Below are 23,609 nucleotides of genomic sequence, written 5' to 3'. Positions count from 1 at the left end.
CCGTGTTTTCCGCAGAGTTGCGAATAACAACAACGCAGGACAAAACTTGAGTTTATTCAATCATTTAGTCTGTAAGAGAAATGGATGGCCAGGTAACCTGCCTTTACCCGGGTGACCTCATGCCCAGTGGCAGACAAAATGTTATAGTGATAGTGAGGTGAATAGGAAACCAATGTAAACGCCAATGATGTCATTCTTCTATTTCCATTACATGCAATCAACATTTAGTTCATAATGACACGTTGAAGCAGAAAACTTGCAAGTTTAAGTGAAAAATTTAATGCATAAGTTTTACTCATTTTACTTAGAGGAAAAGTATTCTGCTCATTTTCAGGTTCATCATTTTATTTTGGGTTTCTAGTAGAATAGGTTTTCATACTTAAGTGCTCAAAAAACACATCAGTTTTCTCGTACTGTCCAGTGTGGCAGCTCTGTATTCCCCCTGATTACCCAGTCTGCTCTGATTGGTCAGCTCATACATGCCTGAGCCAGCACAGCTAACAACAACAGAGCAGCTGTGCTAAAAATTCTCATGTGGCCAAACTAGCCGCTAGGCATAAATTATGCAAATATACAACATGGTGACGTAGTGTGATGTCACAAAGGTACGGAACTAAAGGCGGGACTACTGACGAGGCATTCAGGAGCAGTGTTTCCCGTGGGACAGAGGAGCTTCTGTTGATGGACTTAACTTTCAAGATGAAGTTTACATGCATAAGAATCTAAATAAAACAGGAAAAAAATGTAAATGCACAATAGGTCTCCTTTAAACTGGTGATGGACAGGTTTTCTGCTTTCACGTATCTTTATGAAGTAAATGTTGATTGTCGAATAATGAGCGGCTGAAAGCTGACTGGCACCATTTCTATCTTTCACATTTTTCACAGTCTCAGTTCAATAATGGTGCCTCTATATGACTTAGGTAAGCAAACAAATCCATCAGTAAGACAATTGTGGTGCTCATACAACTTTTGTCCACAGGGGCCGCCAGAAACGAGAAAAATACAAGTTCCTTAAAGCTGCTTTAAGTAAAAAATCTGATGATTATTCCACCATTGAACAACATCATATGAGCTTCATGTTTGCCAGTGTGAGCGTGCATGTGCTGCGCTTCATTCAGGTGGCACACACATGTCTGGCAGTCATTAGGTTCATCAGACTAATGCATGCAGCAGTCTGCTTTCATTGAAGCATCACTAATATGATAAACAGTGTTAATGACATGTGGTGTGTGTGTATCTCAAGCATAACGCTATGATAAGTGTGTGTGTGCGTGTGTTTGTGTGTGCTGATGTATGTTTTCTCTCCTCATATAACCCCCGTCACTTCTTCCTCTCATAAATCACAGGCGAGTGGTTTGAGTTTCAGAAAAGAGCCTCCCCACTGTCAAACAATCACAATCAGACAGACTGACAGAAGTGTGGACTGGTAAACACACAACCCCCCCCCCCCCAACACACACACACACAGTCCAGTTGATTATTCATATGCGCAGTCACCAGCATGCCCAGCCACTATAGCGTGTTTATACGAAAGTGCCAGTCTGTGACAGGCGGTGGACCTCAGCTCAGCAGAAACAGGCCAAGGCTCCATTGTTCAGCCTTCCAGGCCTCGGAGATTAAAGCCAGACAGTCACCCAACAACATGTCAGTAATTTTCTGTCCAGAACACACAGCACTCTGGTATGCTTTATTGTGCTCTTGGGTTTTTTTTTTTAAAAAGAAGAAAATGTCATGTATCACAAATTATGTTCATGTAGCCGTGACATAGAGCGGAGTGTCCCTGTGGCGACGTGAAATAACTGGAGACAGGGAGGGACTGAAAACATAGTTGAACACTCACCGTCACGTAATTAAGCCTAATGTGTGCGACACACGTTGCTGCACCATGTGTGTTTCTCACTGAGACGTCTGCTCTGATGTGCAGACAACAAGTTTTCACGCCGCATCCTCAACAATTACACCCTACTGGATAATTAGCAGACTGCACCGTAGGGAGCACACAATAAAGACAGCAGAGACACCCCTCGCCCTGTTTCATAGCACGCACACACACATACGCAAACATAGACAGCAACGTATGCCCTCCTGTAGGCCGAGTTATTTTCCAGAAATGTGTTTAATAGCCATTTAATTGGTGGGAATGCTGAGTCGAGTCTTTTTTGTTTCTTCGTTTTAATCTGCCGAGGGACGCTGCAGGACAAGATGGCGATGCAGACGAGAAATACGCACAAAGAGCCACACACACAGAAAAAGGCATTATTTTATTCCCCCCCTACATTCACTTGAGGTTTTGGTGGTAATCTCAGGCCTATTTTCTCACTTTTTCTCGACATTAATCTCCCACTTTTTGTTTTCTTCTCTGCTCCCCTGTCCGTCCTCCTTTCTTTTTTTATTCTGCGGCCTGATCCATTTGCGGTGCAGATGAAGAGGTTTTAGTAGGGGCTTTTTCTGCTTCGGCATGTTCTATTTTTATTTGAATTCCGGCTCGTTTTCCCGCCCTGCAGACTGAAGTGTATGCCGGAGATTCGTACAGTACAACAATGCAGCTATACAGAAAGAATATATTAAGGGTCACATATCAAAATCCAATTTCCTCTGGCTCCTGTGTTCCCGACTCGTAGTCATATAAACCCTACAGGCCCTTTTTTCCCTTGGTTTCCATTAAAAAACGTTTCTTGTGACCTCTGTTGCTGATTTAAGAAGGGCTCATATATTTTAAAGCATCTTATCAGTCATAAAGGAGCTTCCTGGACTGCTGAATTATTTCTCCAGGTAGCCGAAGTAGATCTGGGTTTTATTTTATTCCATCTTGCATACCAGTTAAAGGTGCACTATGTAGTGTTTGGTAAGAAATTATAGTCAGAAGAGAAAGATTGATAAATAAACAAACTGACCCTTAAGGACAACACAATTTAATACTGTTTAACTCTTTCTTTTTCTAACTATTTCTTCTCCAAAACTATGTAGTGCTCCTTTAAGTACAGTAAGGTCGTAGAAGTCATCTACCGGATGCAAAACCTTCAGCTGCCAGATATTAGATACAGGGTTTTATTGTTTTCCTCTTTCTTTCTCTCACACACACAGAAATAGTAGCTGCAGTTCACAGGCCACCGTGTGGCTTGTTAGCAGCTATAAATCAGTCTGTGTTTCGTCCGGGGCTCAGACTTTGCAGCAGCCGATGACCTCACCGTGTACACCTTGTCTACTCATCCTGAGGAGTCTTGAAGGAGCCGGGCCCTGATAAACGCTGCCAGATGCAGAGATATCAGTGCGCACACACAAGCTCACATTGACACACATGTATAGCATAGATCCAGAGACACAGATATAAGAGAAAGCTCGCTCGGACAGTCTTTGGCTCCCATTTAGGCGTGCTGCATCTAATAAAGCGGTGAAACGACAAGCTGTCCTGTACCGTACTGTATGCAGCATCCAGTGAAGGACATACAGAAGGACATAGAGAGCATTACAGCCGTACTTTTTCACTCCTCTCAACTTTAGACGGTCCCACTCATTTGTTCCACCCCGGTCTCAGCCGCCTGCTGCTGATTTCACAAGGCGCCCTTCATCAAAAAGACATCAGGAGCCTCAAAAGCTTTCTCGCTTGGCTTTTAATAAATCTCTTTTATACAGACTAACCACTTGTGTTTTTGAAGAGAGTTTATAGCCACGCCGTCCCATTACAAGACTAAAGAGGGGCAGCAAATGATCACATAAACTATTAATGAGAGCAGCTCCAAAGCATCATTCCCTCCATCCTGCTCTGTCCATCCATCAAAGCAGGCAGCGACGACACTGTGGTAGGTTTTCACGACAGGACCTCAGGCCCGATAGCACCCACGGGGCTGGTAAAGCAGGGAGATGAAGAGAGAAGCCTGTCCGAGGCCTGAGAGGATGATTGTTAATGATGGTTTCCAGTCTGCAGAGCCACCAGCGCGAGGAAGGGTTGAGCAACACACGACTTGAGGGACCCTGTAAAAACTGTTAGCTTAACATCGAGCACGGCCGTTAAGGAGGAAGTCAACATTAGCCTTTACCACATATATCACGTTTAAGTGTTTTTGGAAAGTTTGATCCGAAGCCAACCGGTCCGTTTTGTTTAAGTAGGGATCTAAAGGTTCGTTCCTTTGAACTGAGCGTTGCTTTGCAGAGGAGGTTCAATGACTGCTCGACTGTTTTTAATGGGGTAAACAAAGTGGACAACTTCAACTGCTGTTTCAGCACTTGGGTGAGGTTGGATGGGAACTTTAAACTGCCTGTCGGATTATCTCATCACCGCAAACACACACAGACGTAGTCAGCGTGGGGCTGTGTGGAAGACCAGCTGGACCAAATCCACCCTCAGTCTATCATGTTGGACACTACACTCTAAAACCTACAATAATTATAAACCACAGCCACCTGGAAACATCTGAATATCTGAGTCTTGTCAAACGGGGAAGGACAAACATTACATTTGTTTAAAACTCTTTTGCTCTTTCCTACTTTTACATCCTCAACTCTCCAATAACTGCAGCTGTTTCTCTCTGTCGTTTACATGCACGCTTTTTATTGTCCTCCTTTTATACGCTTGTCCTGCCAAATCCACTTAACTGTTTTTCCTAAGCGAAGATCATTTACGTTGTTTCCTGAGAGATATATGGAGACAAGACTCAAACATTATGAAATACTAATGAATAACAGCTGGTTTATTATATTTTGAAGGGGGAACATAATTCTGTCAGTGGATTTAAAACAAATAGTCTTCACAGTGTCTTAATCATGTTCTTTATTCACAGCAGGCTTAGGCTACAATAGATGAGTAGGTGTTACTGAAGAACAGCTATGAAAGAAATAGTTTTACATTTTTGTGAGTGTACTTAATCACTTTCTTGCTCAGAGTTAGATGATACATGTGATACCACTCTTGTGTCTGTGCACTAAATATGGTGTTAGAGAATCTTAGCTTGGCTAGCAAAGACGGAAAACAGTAAGCCTGTCTGAAGGTAGGAAAATCAACTCTAGGAGCTCTTTACAAATGCATACATTATATCTAGTTCTTTTAATCTGTATTAAAAAAAACAACGATTGTAAAAACAACAATTTGCTTTTTTTTGTGGGTTATGTGACTACAGACGGAGGCTAACCCGGATGCTAACTTCGCCCTGGTTCCCTCGACAAAAACATACAGGATTTTACAATTGGATTTTGGATTACTGCAGAAAACAAGCTCTGTGGCAAACATATGATCCTCTGAGTGTTGTTCAGCAAAATCATTTTCACAATTGAACACCACTTTAATGACTTTTGGACAAATTCTATCGTTTCATCTAGCAACGTGTTAGCAACCTTATGAACGTTTTATATATAAAACCATAAGGGAACCAAAAGTGCAAAAATGCTAACTTATTTCTGGGTTTTAGCACTCTTTCCTGCGGCACTCTGTTTCTTAGCTAGCTAACCGTTTCATGGTTCTAGCATGCTCTCACTTAGCGCACAGACATGAGAGTGGTATTAGTCTCATCTATCTCTTGTCAACAAAGTGAATAAGCATGTTTCCCATAATGGCAAACAATTCATTGAATGGTTCTGTGTCAATCTAGTTCTGCTAACTTTAGCCTACACATTTGTCTTTTTATAATTTCTCTTCATCTATCTTCCAACAGGGTCCACTTGGACTGGATGGGAAACCAGTGAGTATCCCACAATCAAAAGTAAAAAATATCAACGTTTGCTACGGCTTTAAGTGACTGACAAAAGTTTGATTTTAATTTGTGTTTTCTCCTCTCAGGGTTTACCAGGTCTCAAGGGAAGCCAGGTACACCATCACACACCTGTTGTCCTGTTTTGGTTTTCTAATAACACATAGCCTATCTATTACACTGACTACATACTCAAGGATTCTCTAACTGTGAATCCAGGTGGGTAAGACAGGAGATGGTAAGCCAAACTTCATCAATCATTTTTACTGTTCCTCAGGGAACGTGGCAAGTGAGTAAAAGGCCCACGGTAGCCATCTCGTTTCTTGTTCCACCTCTTAAGTCATCCCAGAGCTCGCAGCCACAGGGGAATCATGGCTCAACTGAACCGGGTGCTGAAATCCCCTTTGCACTTCACCTCTGAGTGCCATCCATCACCCTTCCCCTGAAACCCCGCCACACTCGCAGACACACCCAGGTGTAGCGTGAAAAGAGGCGAAGCAGAGCGAATGGGTTACACACCAGTGGGAAAAGTGAGAGAAAGAATAGAGTTTATAAGCTCTACAGCGGCTCTTTAAAAAGTCATTATGGTGCCCCTCTACCCCCGCTCCTTCTCTCAGGTCTCTGGAGTCGTCTGCTGAAATGTAAACCCCTCACAGCATAATGAGAGCTGTTTGAATTGCTCCTCTCCAAACACCATTAAGCTGTTGTTTCCTGCAAAAGGAGACCTCAAGCTGAGTCTGTCCTTAAAGAGGACTCTCCCCGTCACTGAGGGTCTGCCGTAAACCCCGGCAGGTGTGACACAGATCTCAGAGTACTAAAGAGATGTGAAGGACGGGAAAACAGGGGGTAAAAAAATATTTGATTTGTTGATAGATGATGGCCACGGGAGACACAAGGGTTATCACTAAATAGTTTAAGGATATAACAATAAACCTAAAAAACAGGAAGATAAGAACAAAGTTGTAAAGGTTTGTGAACCATAATAAACAACAATCTGAACATGAATGAAACTTACACAAATAATACATTTTGTAATCATGTGAAATTATTTTTTTTAATATATTTTATCATAATATCTATTGCAAGCATAGAAAAAATGTTCTGGACTTTTATTAAATCACATACTGTAAAGTTTATTTGAGAAATCAAATCATTTCCTACACATGTTCCAACGTTTTATCTGCTATTATCTGCATTTTTCCGTCTCTGTATAAAAAACCTTTGAGTCCTGAAGAGAGTTGGAAATAAAGTTAGCTTAGTTTGAATAATGTTTCAGCATTAGTTTGTACTGACTATCCAGGGGAACAGGGGAACTAAAGGAGCTGCACTGAAACTAAAAGCTATCAGAAACAACTATCTGATGATGACATACCAATAGGAGTAGTAGTAGCCGCCTTGTCACTTGAATTAAGCCTTCTATCTCTCCTTTCCCTGAACTGAAGGAGGGAGCATGCAGGAGATAAGCTGCCGCCTGTCATCATGTGGCCGCTCACATTAACAAACTGCTTATCCTCTGCCCCAGACCCTCTCTGTAGCTCCGTACTCCTGAACACGATTAGAGCTCCGGTCCCGAGAAAATGTCTGCCAGACAGAGAAGACGTGAGGAAAGGAACAAATTAGAGATGGAGGGAGGATTCGAGGCAGTTCACATGGCAGATTTAGAGGCAAAGGAACTGAATAAAAGCAGAAGGAGGGAGCTAGTGTCTGACCTACAGTTTGGGATTTGTGCAAACAATAGAGATGTGAAAAGGAAGAGTGAATGGGCTGTACGAGGTAGAAACTTCTCACTGTGGTCACTTCTGGAGGCTGGTTGAGATCAGAGACAGCTGGTGGCAGGTCTCCATGTTGCCCTCTCTGCCTGTCTCTCTGTCACAGTCGCAGTCGGCCTGTTCGTCGGTCTGTGGTCTGCGGTGCCACTGAGACAGACAGACAGACAGAGAGATGGACAAGGGCACAGCACAGCACGACTGGCAGGGACTAACTCACCCGTGGGCCTGTTGTTCATAAGACAACGTCAGACTGTCCGCCGTGTCACTTTGTGTCAGTGTCTCCCAAACTGTCCGTGAATGTTTCTAGTTAGCGTTTCATAGCATTCCACATCTAAAGCATCATAAAGGAGACCTCTTATGCTTTTTCTCATTTATTGTTTTATAGAGGTTTTTGTGCATGTAAAAGTTTTTGGAAGTTAAGAAGGTCAAAAGTCTCCTCTCTCCCACAGAAAACACTGCCTCGTCAGTCGTCCCGCCTTCAATTCTGTGACTTTGTGACATCACACTACGTGACATACTTATGCATTTGCATAATTTATGCCTAGCAGCTCACTTGATATGTAAGAATTGATTTAGCAAAGTGGCTCTGTTGTTGTTCACGGTGCTGGCTCAGGCATGTGTGAGCTGACCAATCAGAGCAGACTGGGTATTCAGGAGGGGGGGGCCTTAAAGAGACAGGAGCAAAAACAGAGTGTTTCAGACAGAGGGGGAATACAGAGTAAACACTGATGTGTTTACATTAAAGCATGTAAATCTATTCTAGTAGTAACCCAAAATAAAATTATGAACCTGAAAATGAGCAGAATATGTCTCCTTTAAGAGACTAGTGGGGGAACAAAGAAACATGTTGCTCTTTCAGTTTTATCTCCCAGAAAAATCATTTTTATCTCCATAAGAAATCCTAAAAGAGAATAATCCCGTCACGTGGTCTTACTGTGAAATATACTCAGACAGAAGTGGCTTGTGATTGAGCGGTCTAGATGGCATGTCTGCATTAAGTGGTATCACCGCCCCGCCTTAACATTTGATTGAATGCTCTCCTTTGACGCCAGTGGAAGATGTACTGTGTTGTATGTTGCTCATAAGAAAACTGATTTATCTTCTCTGTCTCCCATTATCTCCTCCCTCCTACAGGGACCAGCCGGACCCAAGGGAGAAAAGGTAGGCTCTGCTTCAATATGGAAGACAAGTCAATGCACTGTTTGGATGTATTTCTCACATTAAATAACAGGCAGACAGCTTCAGAAAGACACACACTTACACACAACCTCACAGGTGTCCTCTCGATCGCCCTCCCACGTTCACGGTTTCACCGCGCGCCCATCAAACGAGCCATAGATTACATGTAGTTATGTAGGAGCTCATATGTCTCCACACATTCTCACGTCAAAGCACTTAACAGGTTTACAGGCCTTCCACAGGACTCGATGATAGCCAGATGTTTTCCCGCTCTGTGAACCTCTGCCCAGCCTAAAATGCTAGCGACCCTACAGTAAGAGCTGCAGGAGCTGGCAGGGGAGGCTCGTGCGTGTGGTCATTTGTGTACTGATCGGTAACTTTGTGTGTATACTTTTTTTGGGGGGGGTTTTTTGGGCTCTGGAGCGAAAATTTCCCAGATAAGCGAAACCACAAGAACAACGCGGCCACAGTAAACAGCCTCTGTCAGAGCAGGAATCAGTCTGGTGAGCGTGGATTGCAAAAGACGGCTGATGCTGAGGTTTGGAAAATTGGCTCTCGTCGTGTAATCATGCTAGCAGCTCTGTGATGAGAACATGAACACCAAATCCTCATCAGAGAGCTGAAAACTCCCCGGCACGTGCACTGAGCCCAACGCCGTGTCAGATGATTCCAGTTGTGGCCTATCAAATGATTTATACAGTAAATGTCGACATCCTGAGCTGCTCTGGGGACGGATGACCCTTTGAGTACTTCCTTCACATTCACAAGTATTAGTTTTTAAGCCTGTCTGTCACAGCTTCTGTCCTGTGTGCATATGCAGTGATAATGAGTGCTGACAATTGTTATTTTCCTGTTTTTCTCGCAGGGTGACCAGGGAGACATTGGGCCAAGGGTAAGTCATGTTTTCTGTCTTTGAATTTTTAAGCTATTTTTTCACTACAGCTGACCCGGCTGAAATGACATTTCCTTTAATGGTTTTTTCGTTCTCCATCATAAAGTTGCTATTTAAAAATGAACTTCCGTTTAAATATTCCTCCCAGTTTTTGTCCTCTTTCTCATGTCCTGTCTTTTACGATCTCGCCCCATGTCCTTTTTTAATTTTCAAACTGCACTTTCCATCCAGTCATGTTAAGAAGTGAATCTCTCCTGTGCATCATTGTGCACCAGTTGAGAAATGAACCAGTAAATTAATCAACAGGTTCTCCAAAAGCTCCTGTCATGTTTAATTAAAGCTGCTTGTCTGGAACACATTAATTTAAAGAAAAGTTACATTTGATATTTGGTAAATAAATTTATTTTACCAAGATGTAGATGAGAAGATTGATACCACTGTTGTGTCTGTACAGTCAACATGAAGCTATAGCCAGCAGCACAGCCGGCTCCGTCCATAGGGAACAAAATCTGCACCTGTGCATGCACAAATAAAAATATTCTTGCGCAAATGACTCATCAGTGCACCTGAATTGAAAAATGGTCTTAGGACTGCAGGAGGAAACCTACGGCAACACAGGAAACATATGCTGCTGAGATTCAAACCCAGACCAGACAGCCCATCACAAAGTGGAAATCAACGTCAAGGAAGAGAGGAATTGTGAAAAACGACTCATCACTTCCTTGTTATCACGCTTTGGGACCACTGTGCATGTGCAAACGAACACGTCTGATCACTATTTTTGCCAAGTTTTGGTCCGTCCACATAACTTTCAACACTCTTTGAATAATTCAAAAGAAAAGTGTGTTTATCCTCCGCGGCTTCCCCCAGCAACTGCACCAACAACATAGTCTGGCTCCTGTGATGAGGTTTGAGTCGCCCACATCTCCAAAGCCAGAGATGAAAAATGATGATATTAAAGAACGATGGAAATACTTAAACCTCACCATCGAAACCCAACGGTTGGAGCAGTGCTCCAGAACTACCATCCAGTCTCAACCAAACTCTGCATCTGGTCCATGTTGCCAGTGTTGTCTTTTCATGTGATATCATTCCACCGACCATAGCATCTATATAATTATCTCCAGCTTTATTCACTGTGGTTTGAAAATAACCCCCCTGAGTTTTACTTGGTAAACAGCTTGGATTCTTTGAAGAAGTCATGTACCCGATGAATCCTAAATATTTTTCTAGTTTTATTATGTTTAGAATATATTATCAGGTTGAGGTTTCACTTCTTCACATGCAAAACGATGAGCTATTGAAGAAATCTACGCATGGTTTGGGGGTTTAAAGCCAAGGATCTAAACCGTCAACAGTTTAGATGTTTTTGTCTGCAAGTTTTCTCCATTTCTACCAAGATAGTCAATTTTAGAAACATCATACAGAACTGAAATGATACGTCACTTAATTAAGAAGTCATTCAGGAGAAAATTCATCTGCAACGATTTTGATTGACGTTATTTCTTCAAGCAAACATGACAAAAGTCATTTACATTTATACATTCAGCTGATACACATAAATCACATGGCCAGCAGATATATATATTTATATTAACCTAATCCAATAGCACTGGTAATTATTTTTTGCAGCCATAACCACATTCTGTCGAGTTCTTCATTAACACCAAATAATTATCCGTACTTATTGCTCACCCTCACTGATATGTTTCCCACGTAATGGTACTATAACTATCCATACCAGACACAAACCATACAGGCAGTCGTCTGTCTTATGAGGACTATAACTCCACTTAAACTTTCAAAAACTCACATAAGGTATTTATACAAACTACAAGTTTTCCTCTTACAGAGATTAATCCCCCTTTCTAGCCACTTGCTGCTTGCCTTTCTGATTAATAACATTCTTTAGCAACCATCCAACGAATGAAAGGGTTTGGAATAATAATTAGAAATGGATGTGTAGTCATAAATCTAAGAGTCGGAGCCTGACAACGTTGGCAGAGCATTGCATGTAAGAGTGCTGGAATGAGACTGAATGGCTATTGTTTTATAGCAGAGGACAAATGGAGTGTAAATTTGACAAGCCTGCCAAGCAGAACAATATTTATGATGCGGCGCAGAAACATTACAGGAATTCCTGATTACCATCAAGGCGTACGCCATTTGATTTCCCAACCTAGCCTTTAGATTTTGAGGTAATCGTTTGTGCAAGAATTAAATCTTTTTGGCATTCTGCATGAAACACTTCTTCCAAGTGGTAAATATTGCGCTTGGACAAGACTTCTGGAGCTTGGATGTCCTTGGATGAATCTGCAGCAGAAAAACCTCAGAGCATCGCTTAGAGACACGAGTTTGGTTCAAAACAAACCCTGCAGCTCCTAAAACTACTGTAGCTGTGAATGAGGTTTGGCACGGGGGTGCATTTTCAAGATATGGCTTGATAGGTTAGCGAATGAAAAACTGTTGGTCTCTGAACATTGAAAATGAGACTTTTTTTTTGTTGACAGCTATGAATCAAAGCTCTACTGAGACTGAGCTGATAAAAGTGCAGTGCATAAGCTCAGTCGTCTCCTTCACCCTGATCTCAACACTGCATGCTGATTCACCTCTGAACTCTACTAGAGGATGAGAAAATACATGAAAAAACAGGAAGTGGCCATGAATCTCTGTCAACCTGTGACTTCCTGTCCATCAATCTATTTCGGTGCCTGTGTCAGGCTGAAGCTGATCCTAGAACAGAATACAAACACAGGATAACAGGAGCATTAAAACACAATCAGATGTTAAAGAACCACCAAAAGGTTGTGTGTACTGTTGCGTCTTTCTCCAAAGCTGGTAGCCATTTTTCCCAGCCTCCATATACTGTCAAATCCATACGGAGTAGTTTGTGTTGAAAGACGAGCCATGATGGAAGTTTCATTCCCAGCCAAACCCTCCTGTTGCCTCCCCTGGTGCAGTTGCAAAAAGTCCATGGTTCGACGGGGCTCCGAGGTTGAATGGCTTTTTGTCTTAGTATCGGCGTAAGGTCTGATGAGAACGTGGTAAAGGGGAAACCCACTGTGAAACTGTCTATTCTCTTATGAGATATTTAAGGAGCATATGTGTATGTGGTCTCCATGGTGGGAACGGTGTGAATGAGTGAATGTGACAGTGGGGAGTGAGGGGTGTATAGGCGAAGTGAGGGAGAGGAGGGGTCTGCGGTGTTGGAAAAACCTCAGCTATCCAGCGTTTGCCGCAGCCAGTTAACGGAAACCTCATGCATCTCTACCTACTATCCCCCTGCTGCTGCTCCTCCCTCTTCTCTTAGATCTTCCCTCCCTCTCGTGTGTTTTTTTGGAGGGAACTCGACCAGAGAGGCAGCAGAGCACTCCGAGCCTCTGGCGGCAGACGAACTCTGCTCCTTTTCAGCTTGACAGACAATCATCACAGTTACTGTCTGTCAGCTGGAAAGAGCCAAGCCACCTCTGTTTGGTTTGGTCGCAAAGGGAAGGACGGGAAAACATTAAATGGAACACACACACACAGAATTAAATACATGTTTGAGTGAGGGACTCAGGATATAGTTTCTGAACGCTCCGAGGGGGCAATTTCTGGGGTTTTTTTTTGAGTATTTCTCAGTTTTAAATTATGTCTCACTATTTGCAGATGATGTATTTTTGTTCTTTACCAATCTTTGGCTCTTTTTAACCATCAGTAAGTCGTAACCTTTACCTTCCTCTCTTCAGGGTCTTCCTAGCTACAGCACATATGCTGCACATCTGCAAAGTAATCAGATTCTCACCGTCAAGGTTTGTCCCTCCAAACAAACTCGACTGTAGTCCTCCCAGCAGTCGAAGCTCTCTGACAGGCTGCTGATCTGTCACTATCCCCTGCAGACAGAGGAGCAAATCCCTCTTCTTGCGCTTGCGCTTTCACTTTCACTTTCGCTTAAATCTCATCTCTTTTTTCCCACAGCAGCTTTAAGGACTCTCATCTGCACTCTCTTAGTTAACTATGAACTGTCTCTTCTCCCCCTCTTTCGTCCTTCACTTCATGTCCTTTCCTTTCTTTTTCTCTCTTTCCTCTTCTGCTGTCTGATGCTCAGATGGTCTTCCCCCGATATGACCATAGCTTTCTCTCTGGAGAGCAGTCCAACACCTTTCAGAGGCGTTTTCTGAAGGTAGACCACAACTAAGGCATGTGCACACTTTTAACACTTTAACCAACCTGTCTGATTCATGTTCTGATCAACCATGCATCTCCCTTCTTTTTCACCTTTTCCCCTTTGACTTCATTCATAATTTTCCTGTGTGTGCCGGCTTGTCTAGTTGTATTAACATGACTGATTAGGTGAAATTGTGTGTATAAATGTCTAAAGCATGTGTGCTTCTTATTACGAGGAGAATAGAAGAGTGTTGTTGGTAACGGCCTGAGCTTAATAGAGACATAACAATTATCAGTGCAAGGAAATAAGGTTTAAGTCTTCTTTATGGAGGTCTTGGTAATATCAACTCCATGAAAGGGTTTGCCGTACCATGTAGTTTACCGCAACAAAGCTAACCATAATGCACCACATGTCTGTAGAGATGAGAGGGTGCAGAGGAAGTGTCACCAGAGACAGCACAGGCCCTACATCCACTTCAGTGGTGAGCAAAGCTTTTAGGACATTAAAAGAAAAGACATGTTCCCAGTTAGATGTAAATCAAGTGATGAAATGATCTTTAATAGGAGGTGACTGTTCTGGTTTTGTTTTCTGAAGCATAAATTGAAAATGAACACCTCATTCACTGTTAAGACCGTGTTCACAATGTACTTGTCAGCATGGGTGTGTAAAATATCAGTCTGACTCACTGGATGACGACTGCTGTTATTGATCAAATACTCTGTCCCCTCCTGTTGTTTCTTTTCAGTCTGCATTTATTTTATGAGCTGGGGCGACTAGCTAACTAAGCTGGCAGGCTACATGCTAATGGCGGAACATTAGCATGTTCTCGAATAAAGCATAAAGGACTTCATGGTTCATTCTGTGAATTTCATTAAAAATATTTAAAGCAGCCACAATTAATATTTTTTATTGACAATTAATCAATTTTACGTTAAAAAGAAAAGCCTAGCCGTTGTCAGCAGACTCTACAGTTCACCTTAACGCATGTTTTTAGTATATTGTTTTGGTTTTCGACCACAAATTTTGCTGTTTTGATTTATTCCAGCTTGTTTTTTAGCTGTTTTCATGAAAAAACAAAACTGTAAATGTACACCCAGGACAAAACAACAGATGGACAAAGTTAGCAACTAGCTGTGGGGGTATTTCCATTGTTGGTGGAGACCAAAAATGGAGCTGAAAGGAGATTGAATATTACTTCTGCATGGCTAAAAAAACTAAAAAATCATTTCTCTTATCAGGGTGACCAAGGCCAGGCTGGACCCGCTGGCCCTCCCGGCCCACCAGGTCCCCCTGGTCCTCGAGGCCCCCCTGGGAACACAGGAAAGGACGGGCCACGTGGCCCTGCTGGAGAGCCGGTAAGCGCTTCTACTAATTCATTGAAGTGTCAAATGTACACCCGCTACACAAAACAACACACCACATGTATTTGTTGCTGTTATTCTCCTCCCCCTCCACCATTCTCCCCCTTGTTCCTCACCCTCTCTAACTAAGGTTACACCACAAAGAATGCAGTCACTTGCAACACCTCAGTCATCAGGGGCTGCGTTACCCCAACTGTGTTGACCTGGTAGGGCTCAACCGCAGGGTGCAGATTGCAAATTCTGTTTCTGTGTGTGTCTGTGTGTGTGTGTGAATGTTTTATACACATGTATTAAGAGGGAAAGGGTCCATGCAGAAAATTACAGTGAACCCATATTCCCATTCTTCCGGGTTTGCCAGTGAGCTGTGGCTTACCTAAAAGCTCCCAGAATAGCAGCTCTACTCCTGGCCTCATCTGTTTTCTGTAAGACGCCGGCCGCAAAGTTCTCCAGAACGCCCCCATTCTCCCAGCCTCCTACCACGACTGTGTCGCTGTGCGCCCCTGAAACAGATATGGCACTGCGGCGAGTTCATGGGCAGTTTGCCGGCCTCGCCAAACAATAGTTGTGCTTTTTGCCTGAGGCAGTTTATGTTTCTCAAAATTAACTTTCTGCTTCCCAGAGTTTAGTTCGTATGGCTGCTTAAGCTGTGGTTATAGGATGGACGAGAGAGAAGGAGGCCATGAAGGTAATTTTTGTTTATCTAAGTAAAGGAATGAATGCTCTGCTACCCTCAACTGGCACAGGACAGCAAAGGGATTCAAGTGAAAAATGTTGGTTTCAGAGTGGGTGAGTTGAGAGCTTACGCAGAACCGACAAAAGCTCAGAGAAAGAGTCGAAGAGAAGGGGCTCGTCCTGTAACTTCAAATTCAACGCTAATTTCAAATGTATTCTCCAAGTTGATTAGAAGGCAAGTAAATGCAGAGCGGTGCTAAGAGCTGCTGCATGTTGTGGGCAGATGTCTGAGTGGGCTGAGAGGGAGAAAGTGAGGCCGGGTGGGCGCTCCTCGTCATTTCTACACATTAAACTGCTATTGTGGAATGGTTGCATAAAAAATATTGTAAAATTGGCTCTATTTCAACATATCAACGCTCAGTAAATTTAGTATCGTCGATAATTGAAAATGCATCTGACATCTGAACCGGTCTTCATCCATCCTTCTCTGCAGTCAGGATAAAAGAAGTGCTCAAAACTATTTGCAACGGCTATTTGTTTCCCGCTGCCGTGGAGGGAAAGATCAAAAGATGAGGCTGAGGTAAGAGGGGTGAGAAAAGAGGTTCAAAGGCTGCTGAGGATGAAAATGAAAGAGGAGCTCATAGCAGTAGAGGAGATCAGGGTGACGGTTTGTATGTGCTGCAGAGAGCAAGAGGAAGAGAACCAGCTGGTAGTAGCTTCTGCACATTATTGTAAAATATGAGGACAGCATGGAGGGCTAACGACCTCCGATTTATATCAAGCATTTATTACAGTGCACTCAGTGATGGAGTAAACACAACTACTTGATAGTAGCGTGTATGTGTTTGTGTGTGTGTGTGTGTGTGTGTGTGTGTGTGTGTGTGTGTGTGTGAGAGAGAGAGAGATGGAAGACTCTTGCGCAAGATCTCACTAAGCTGTCTCCGACATGGATGACTTCATAGCAGATGTTTAGCCGCTCCGAAACACACGTCCACCTGGCCTTCACAAATAGCCACGATAGGTCTGTTTGCCTAAATAAGCCGAATCACCGATGGACAGCTGCCAGGAAGTGGACATGGATTACTTTCCCAGTGTTGGTGGAGGAACTGCACCTGAATGCTCAACACGCCAAGTCCTGCAAAAAAAAAGATGTTTTGAATACAGATGTTTGACAAATTAAAGTGTGATTAAAGCGTCTTAGTCATACACATCATTGTTGTTATTCTCTCATTTGGTATTTTGACGATGGTGTTGCAGAGCGCTCTCACACCTCGATCCAAAATCTCCCACAGGTGTTCAGCTGGCTCGAGATCTGGAGACTTCAAAGGTCATAACTAAATGATTAACACATTTCCATTCTCCTGACAGCGTTCAGTGACCTGCAAAAGCATCTTTGTTTTCTCCTTTGTCACTACACTGAATGAGTGCTTGATAAATATAAGTCCATGGACTGGTCGTGCCTTGGGCAACACTGCCATCTAGTGCCCGAAGTGGTTTAATTCTGATGAGAGCTACCTGAAGTTGAAATAATAACTTTCTTTTCTGTCCTCTGTAGGGGTTTCCTGGTCGTGATGGTGTTGAGGTGAGCATCATTCAAAGCCAGTTTACACCTCAAGCATTCTGATGGTTTTTGATGAAGTATTGTGATAAGTCTGTGATGATTTTGTCTTTCTCTGGATAATTACAATAACACCAATATATTTCTGCCTCAGGGGCAACAGGGATTGCCTGGGAAGCCGGTAAGATCAAAATTCTACTTCTTGTTTTCCTCAAAAACATCAACTGTCATCTGAAATTCTGCTGTGTGCTACAGAAGTGACCAAAAGTTTGAACTCTTGACCTTTATTGGCCTTCATGAACTGACAGGGAGAAGACGGCGAGCCTGGTTATCCAGGACAACAGGGTCCTCCAGGAGTAAAGGTATAGATAAGCTTTACTCATCAGCTATCATTTGTTGCATTCGATTATTTTAATGTATCTGTCTTTTTATACACTGAACTACATTAACCGCTCATTGTGCATTGAAACAGGGGGAGCCAGGTATGGGAGAAAAAGGAGAGAGAGGCATGGATGGGCTCCCAGGATTTAAGGTAGAAGACTAAACATACACACACCAATACTTAATACTTTGTATTAACAGTATTTGTACGCTAACGAGGGTTTTACTTTAATATAATAATGTCTGTGAATCACACAGGGAGACAGAGGGGAAGTAGGAGAGCAAGGACCCATGGTATGTGTATTATTATTGTTTATAACCCTCTGAAATCATTTTTTTTGTAGTATTAAAAAGGCATTTTTTAACCCTAACCTAAAAGGATTTTTAAAAATGAACTAATATTACGGCAGAATGTGAAGAAACAACTGTTTTGACTTCATGTCAATGATGTCTATATATTGTGTTGCAGAGATGTCTACTGACTTTAGCATGCTAACCAGCTAGCCCCGGCCTGTTCTGTTTAGTAATACCACTTTGTACTTCAAGAGGTGATGGTCTGATGGTGTAGTTCCCTGTAGTTTCAGAAGATGTATGTGAGCAGTTCACTACTTAGTCTTATAAGTAAACAAAATAAACACTCAAAATGTCAAGAAAGAGAATATTTTGACACTATTTTCCTAACTAAACAGAAAAATACAACCGCACACCTTCTGAATTGAAGTTTCTAGCTTTTACCGAACTGAGACGAGCTTAATTGCCTTCTTTCAAATTCAACATAGACAAATGAAGCGCACCAAAACAGTCTTGGTTTGTCTTCACAGAGTAAGATGTGACAATATCCTGGCTAAAAATTGAGTCTACACGTCTCCTCTTGTCCCCAGAGTCATAGTTCTGGTCGGAGCTGCTGTAAATCACCTCCATACTGTATCGCCTGTCTTTGAACTGGCATCCGTCGGTCTCAGAGGCTGTGCTCAGTCCCAGTTTGATGTCCAGACTATTTACTGAGAGGCGGCTCATCAGAGGCTGCAGTCCAGGCAGATCCCAGTCTGCTAACAGGGCCACACAATCCTCAGCTCACTGAGTTAATAAGCTAATGACAGCTAGCTACAGCCAAAGATATCCAAAGCCAGGAGTATAGTGAGCAGCACGGCTGTGCTGCCCACCTTTATTTTTGGAGCTGCCTTCTAATTCTGGCCATCTCTTGCAGATTACACCTTTGTTTAATTTGAGCTCTTATGTATCTCTTATTAGTTTTTTCTCTCCCCGCCTCAGGGTTATCCTGGTGAAAAAGGTGCCACAGGCTCCTCAGACATCATTGACTTCAATGGAAAGCTTCTGGATGCTTTCCAGGTGAGTTATATTGAAGTGTCAGCGAGAACAGATTCATGGTTGCATCATTCTCCATCAGGTATCAATTACATATTATTCTAAAAGTTAGGCATCAAGGCCGCTCTGTGAACACGGTCTATGGTGTGTGTTAGAAACACGTCTTCCTTCCCCAAACTTCAAAACTGAAAATGTCACCGTTTCTTCTTGGCAGGCCATCGACACCATCAGTATTTCGGTAATCTGCTGTTGTTTCCGCATGGTTTTGGTGGAGTGATCAGTAACTAACACCTATGATAATGCATAGACTCACATGGACTTGCATTAGCACACACCCTGTGTGTATCCACACGTTATCCCACCTGCTTCAGCCAGTGGATCTGTGTGTGTTTGTAGATGCCCTCTAACCACAACTACAGTACATACTACTTCAGATGTATTGGATGTCACTGTAGAAGCCACATCTAAAGAGTCTGATGAATGTCCCTGGTTTATAGTCTACCGGGCTCTCTTGTGCTTTCATTTGGGATGAAATGCAGAGTAAATATAGTCCAGCTGTGCTGTTCTATCAGATAACATATAGCCTAAAGAAGCATGCTTAATCATGCAGAAAAATCAACAGCCTTTGTTACATTGTTCTGAGTGTGTTTTCTCGCAAGATACATGGCTATAACTTGCCACAGGGCAGCATGGTGTTTTTTATGTGTTCGTGTTATGTCACATAACTCAGTGGGTGCACAAGGGGAATGCATCGGAAAGGATAGGAACCCCTCATGGTCGCCACAGTCTCAGTTTCACATCCCTCTCTTCATTCACAAGACCCTTTGATTCTACCATGTACCGTGCTATATGCTAATAGCAGATGGCTATCTCTGCAGTGGAGTGTGTATTTGATTAAAAACCACTATGCACCAGGTCCCCTCGGACCTGATCTGAAATGTTCCCCTGCATGCAACGTTGTAGACAGCAGCGTGAGATAGTTACAAAGGAGTCGGTGAAAACATGAACCTGAGATTTTATCAGAAGCCTCTTGCCAACGTGGATCATTCGGTACCAAATCACACGCAAGGTCTCAGCCTGAGTTTTATCCATGGAGTGAGGAGTGCTCATTGGCCACCCAGCTTGTGTTATGATCCATTCGCTTGTTTGCGTGAAAAGCTGTATTGGTTTAATTTGTTGTTGAAGTTTAGGTGATGATGAATTTGGTTCAAAACGACGCTGGAATTGGTTCGGCTTGTTGATGTTTGTTACTATCATTCATTTTACGGCTTTCTGAGTAATTATTTGCATGAGCAGCCTTCACTTTCCAATGATGGAATATCCCAGATCAAATAGACGCTTGTAAACATTTACTGGTTTCCATGACTTAAATGGGAAACCAAAGGTTAGAAACGGGACAAGGGAAGAAAGAATCAGCGTGTACACCTCCGGGAGGCAACATGAGTTTCTTTTTTATGACTTCAAGATGGCCGAGGACATCAGAAGGAGAAGTAACAACTGTAACACTGCGGATGTGGAGGTTAAGGATTGATTTGAGTGGCTGACACTCATCTAACCAAACTAGAAGACAGCACGGGATGGATACGTTATGCTGTTCATCCATCGTTAGTGTTACATTAACTCACAGGAATGTTTGGTGCATCAAAACAATCAACAAAAGGGAAAAAGATGCCAGGCTATTGTGTAGCACAAACCACATTCAGCTGTTTTACAACCTTTGTGAGATAAAATTGCTTCAAGTTGGTTGTGATCAGCGAGCAGAGTGAATGAAAGAATCCTCTGTTTACTGTCAGGCTTGTGTTGTGAAATCCTTCAGTCTGTTGTATTGTTTAGTGTTGGCTCATATTCAAGCCTTATGGTGGATTCTGAGTTCCCCGTTTTTCCACCACTGTGATAAACAGAGCGAAGAGCGATATATACACAACATGACCGTCTGAAAAATGACTGATGTAATTAAAGCAGTTATAATAAATGTTTTTTTTATATTAGCATGAATCACATGGCTTCTTGTATGGGAAAGGGTTTGTTCATAGTGATGAATTCACTGAGAATGATCTCTGCAGCTCTGTGGAGCGCTACAGAAAGATTCAGGTCTTTGCTTTTGTTTTCAAACCCACAGATTTATTGTTTAAGTTGACTTTCACAGCTCATATCAGCAATGTTTGTGTTTTACCTGCCTAGCACCACTAGACAACAAAAGAAAGCAACAAGCTGGTGTATATATTGGTGCATTTACCAGCTCAAGTCCTTAGAGAGCAAAAGACTAACAGGGGAATACATATTGGACAGTCATTTATTGAATGGACACAAACATGGCTTAAAATTACTGTTGGTAAAAAGTTCACCATATCAACTTAAGCAGCTATGGTTGTGGATATGTTCTACGTACGGTAGAGTCATATTTCTGCTTCCTCTGACAGTCACGGGTTATGTAAGAATGGTGGAAAAGAGAAAGAAATGATGGTTCGGGTTAAAATGTCAGGACCTGTGTTTGATTCATCCAGCTGCCCCGATCTCTTCCCTTTAAGGACTTTGTCTGTCTTTACACCACGTTTGTCATTAGCTTACAAACCATGATGTTTTCCTAAACCAAACAAAGTATTTTTGGTGCCCATCCTAACCCAATTGCGACCATTTCACAGCATTCATGTAATGTGAAACCCAGCAATACACAGGCACAGACGGTACACCAATTAACAAGCTCTAGCCTTACTTTATTCTTTTACCTGAGGGGCCTTAATTTAAAAGGTGACATGTGCCAGACTGCCAGTTTATAGTTTGCTTCTGCTGCCACCAAGTGGCCAAAAATCAGTTATTGCAGGTGCAAGATGGATAACCTGTAATTCAGTGTTATAGTGGCATGTTGTATGTATCACTCACTCAATTTATGTCTGTCTGTCTTTCTCCAGGGTCCACCTGGACCACCTGGACCACCTGGGCCCCAAGGGGAAAAGGTAAGGGACTCTGTTGTCCTACCGATGTAGTTTACAGAAAATCTAATGAGATTTTGTGTTAAAATCTGAGTCAGTGCTGTCATATCCATCAAATTAATCTCTCTCTGTCTTTTTCCAGGGTGAGCTTGGTTTACCTGGACCAGCAGGAGTCGATGGTGGGAAGGTACTTTACACACATGCCTAATGTCTTATACTATTGTTTTTGCTTTGCACTACTCCTTATTATGTTGGATGTGTCATCTTCTTGTCGATTCTCTACCTCCAGGGAACTAAAGGTGATGTGGGTGAGATAGGACCACCTGGTGACAGAGGAGAGAAGGGAGAGATGGGGCTCTCTGGGCCTTCTGTAAGTAGTGACAGTGAACGTGTTTCTCTGATATACAACCAGTGAAAAGTACGTAAACAGCTGGAAGTTCATTTCGTTCTTTGTGGCTCAGGGTATGGACGCACAGAAAGGAGAGAAAGGCGACTGCAGAATGGATGACAACCTTGTTAGTGTAACGCACATCACATGAACATCAGACAACATTTACTCTTACATGTGTACACTGTAAATTTTAGAAGTTGACATAACTTAATTGCTAAACCTTTGAATTACCAAGTAAAGTAGACTATTACATTTCATTTGCTTGAGCTAAAAAGTTTTAACAATTGAAGATTATTCGTGTACTTTGTAATTTTGAGGTAATTGGTTTTCTTGACTGTTTAAAATTTGCTTATCTATGCCTCTGCTCCTGTGTGACTCGTGTCATTTCACTGGTGCTCAGGTTCAGATGATCTCCCAGCCAGGCCCACCTGGTCCACCAGGCCCACCCGGGTCCCCTGGATCCATGGTGAGTACTTATATCACTATCCAAGTCCAGGTAGAGTGTTCACTTCAAGTTTGTTCTGTTCACCTTTAGCTTTAACACTCACAGTACACAATGTTTTTCAGGGGCTGCATGGCATGCCTGGTCCTAAGGTAAGACGACAAGACCATGTACGTATTTAGTTATGAAGGAGGCTGTCACATGTTGTGTGGTGCTCACTGTTCCTGTGTTGTACTGCAGGGTGAACCTGGATTCGGGATGAAGGGAGACAAGGGGGACTCTGGTGCTGCTGGACCACAAGTAAGTGACACTGACCTATCATTGTTATAATGAAACATGAATACCTAGACATGATACAGTGGTGATAATGTACTTTTTTTTAGGGTTTTCAGGGCCTCCAGGGCTCACCTGGGCCTGCAGGGTTGGTGGGACTTCCAGGTGCAAAGGGAGAAAAAGTAAGCACCTGATCACCTCCATAAATGTGTTTACTAAGACTCTTTTTGATTGCATGGGTTTTGAATAACATGGGTGTGAATGTGTGTTTGCAGGGCAGACCGGGGGAGCCTGGACTAGATGTGAGTTTCTCACTGAGAGATTTGAACCCTGATAATTTCAATAAGACCATTTTCTGTTTAATTAAGCATTAACCTGTTAGAGCAATGAACTGCTTTCTGACCCGTTTGTGCTTCTGTCTCCAGGGTTTCCCGGGTCTGATGGGAGAGAAAGGTGACCGAGGGGACAGAGGAGACAAGGTTAGTAGAGAACGCAGATGGAAATACAACCAATTTAATATTTTTCTTTATGTTATTGCTTCACGTTCAGCATTTCCTGTTTAATAATTACTTAATAGCAGTTATATTGCTTGATGAGTTTATGAA

At 42.6% G+C, this 23,609-nt stretch overlaps 1 protein-coding gene across 1 annotated transcript in view; it reads left to right on the top strand.

Moving 5' to 3' along the window:
- col23a1a (collagen type XXIII alpha 1 chain a) overlaps positions 1–23,609 on the top strand; it is a 126,775-nt gene that overhangs the window by 98,480 nt on the left and 4,686 nt on the right. Inside the window, exons 6-28 of the mRNA XM_084352587.1 lie at positions 5,648–5,674; positions 5,773–5,799; positions 8,587–8,613; positions 9,497–9,523; positions 13,611–13,685; positions 14,909–15,025; positions 17,259–17,285; positions 17,416–17,442; positions 17,570–17,623; positions 17,734–17,793; positions 17,901–17,936; positions 18,915–18,992; positions 19,183–19,206; positions 21,878–21,922; positions 22,041–22,085; positions 22,188–22,268; positions 22,360–22,413; positions 22,690–22,755; positions 22,857–22,883; positions 22,972–23,031; positions 23,115–23,186; positions 23,280–23,306; positions 23,430–23,483. Coding sequence (XP_084208713.1) covers positions 5,648–5,674; positions 5,773–5,799; positions 8,587–8,613; positions 9,497–9,523; positions 13,611–13,685; positions 14,909–15,025; positions 17,259–17,285; positions 17,416–17,442; positions 17,570–17,623; positions 17,734–17,793; positions 17,901–17,936; positions 18,915–18,992; positions 19,183–19,206; positions 21,878–21,922; positions 22,041–22,085; positions 22,188–22,268; positions 22,360–22,413; positions 22,690–22,755; positions 22,857–22,883; positions 22,972–23,031; positions 23,115–23,186; positions 23,280–23,306; positions 23,430–23,483 — 1,137 coding nt within the window. The remainder of the gene's footprint in view (positions 1–5,647; positions 5,675–5,772; positions 5,800–8,586; positions 8,614–9,496; positions 9,524–13,610; positions 13,686–14,908; positions 15,026–17,258; positions 17,286–17,415; positions 17,443–17,569; positions 17,624–17,733; positions 17,794–17,900; positions 17,937–18,914; positions 18,993–19,182; positions 19,207–21,877; positions 21,923–22,040; positions 22,086–22,187; positions 22,269–22,359; positions 22,414–22,689; positions 22,756–22,856; positions 22,884–22,971; positions 23,032–23,114; positions 23,187–23,279; positions 23,307–23,429; positions 23,484–23,609) is intronic.

Source organism: Pagrus pagrus (genome assembly GCF_965226575.1).
Source record: "Pagrus pagrus genome assembly, chromosome: 5".
NCBI classification, from domain to species: domain Eukaryota; kingdom Metazoa; phylum Chordata; class Actinopteri; order Spariformes; family Sparidae; genus Pagrus; species Pagrus pagrus.
The sequence above is the reverse complement of the archived record's forward strand: the minus strand, read 5'-3'. Positions and strand labels throughout refer to the sequence as shown.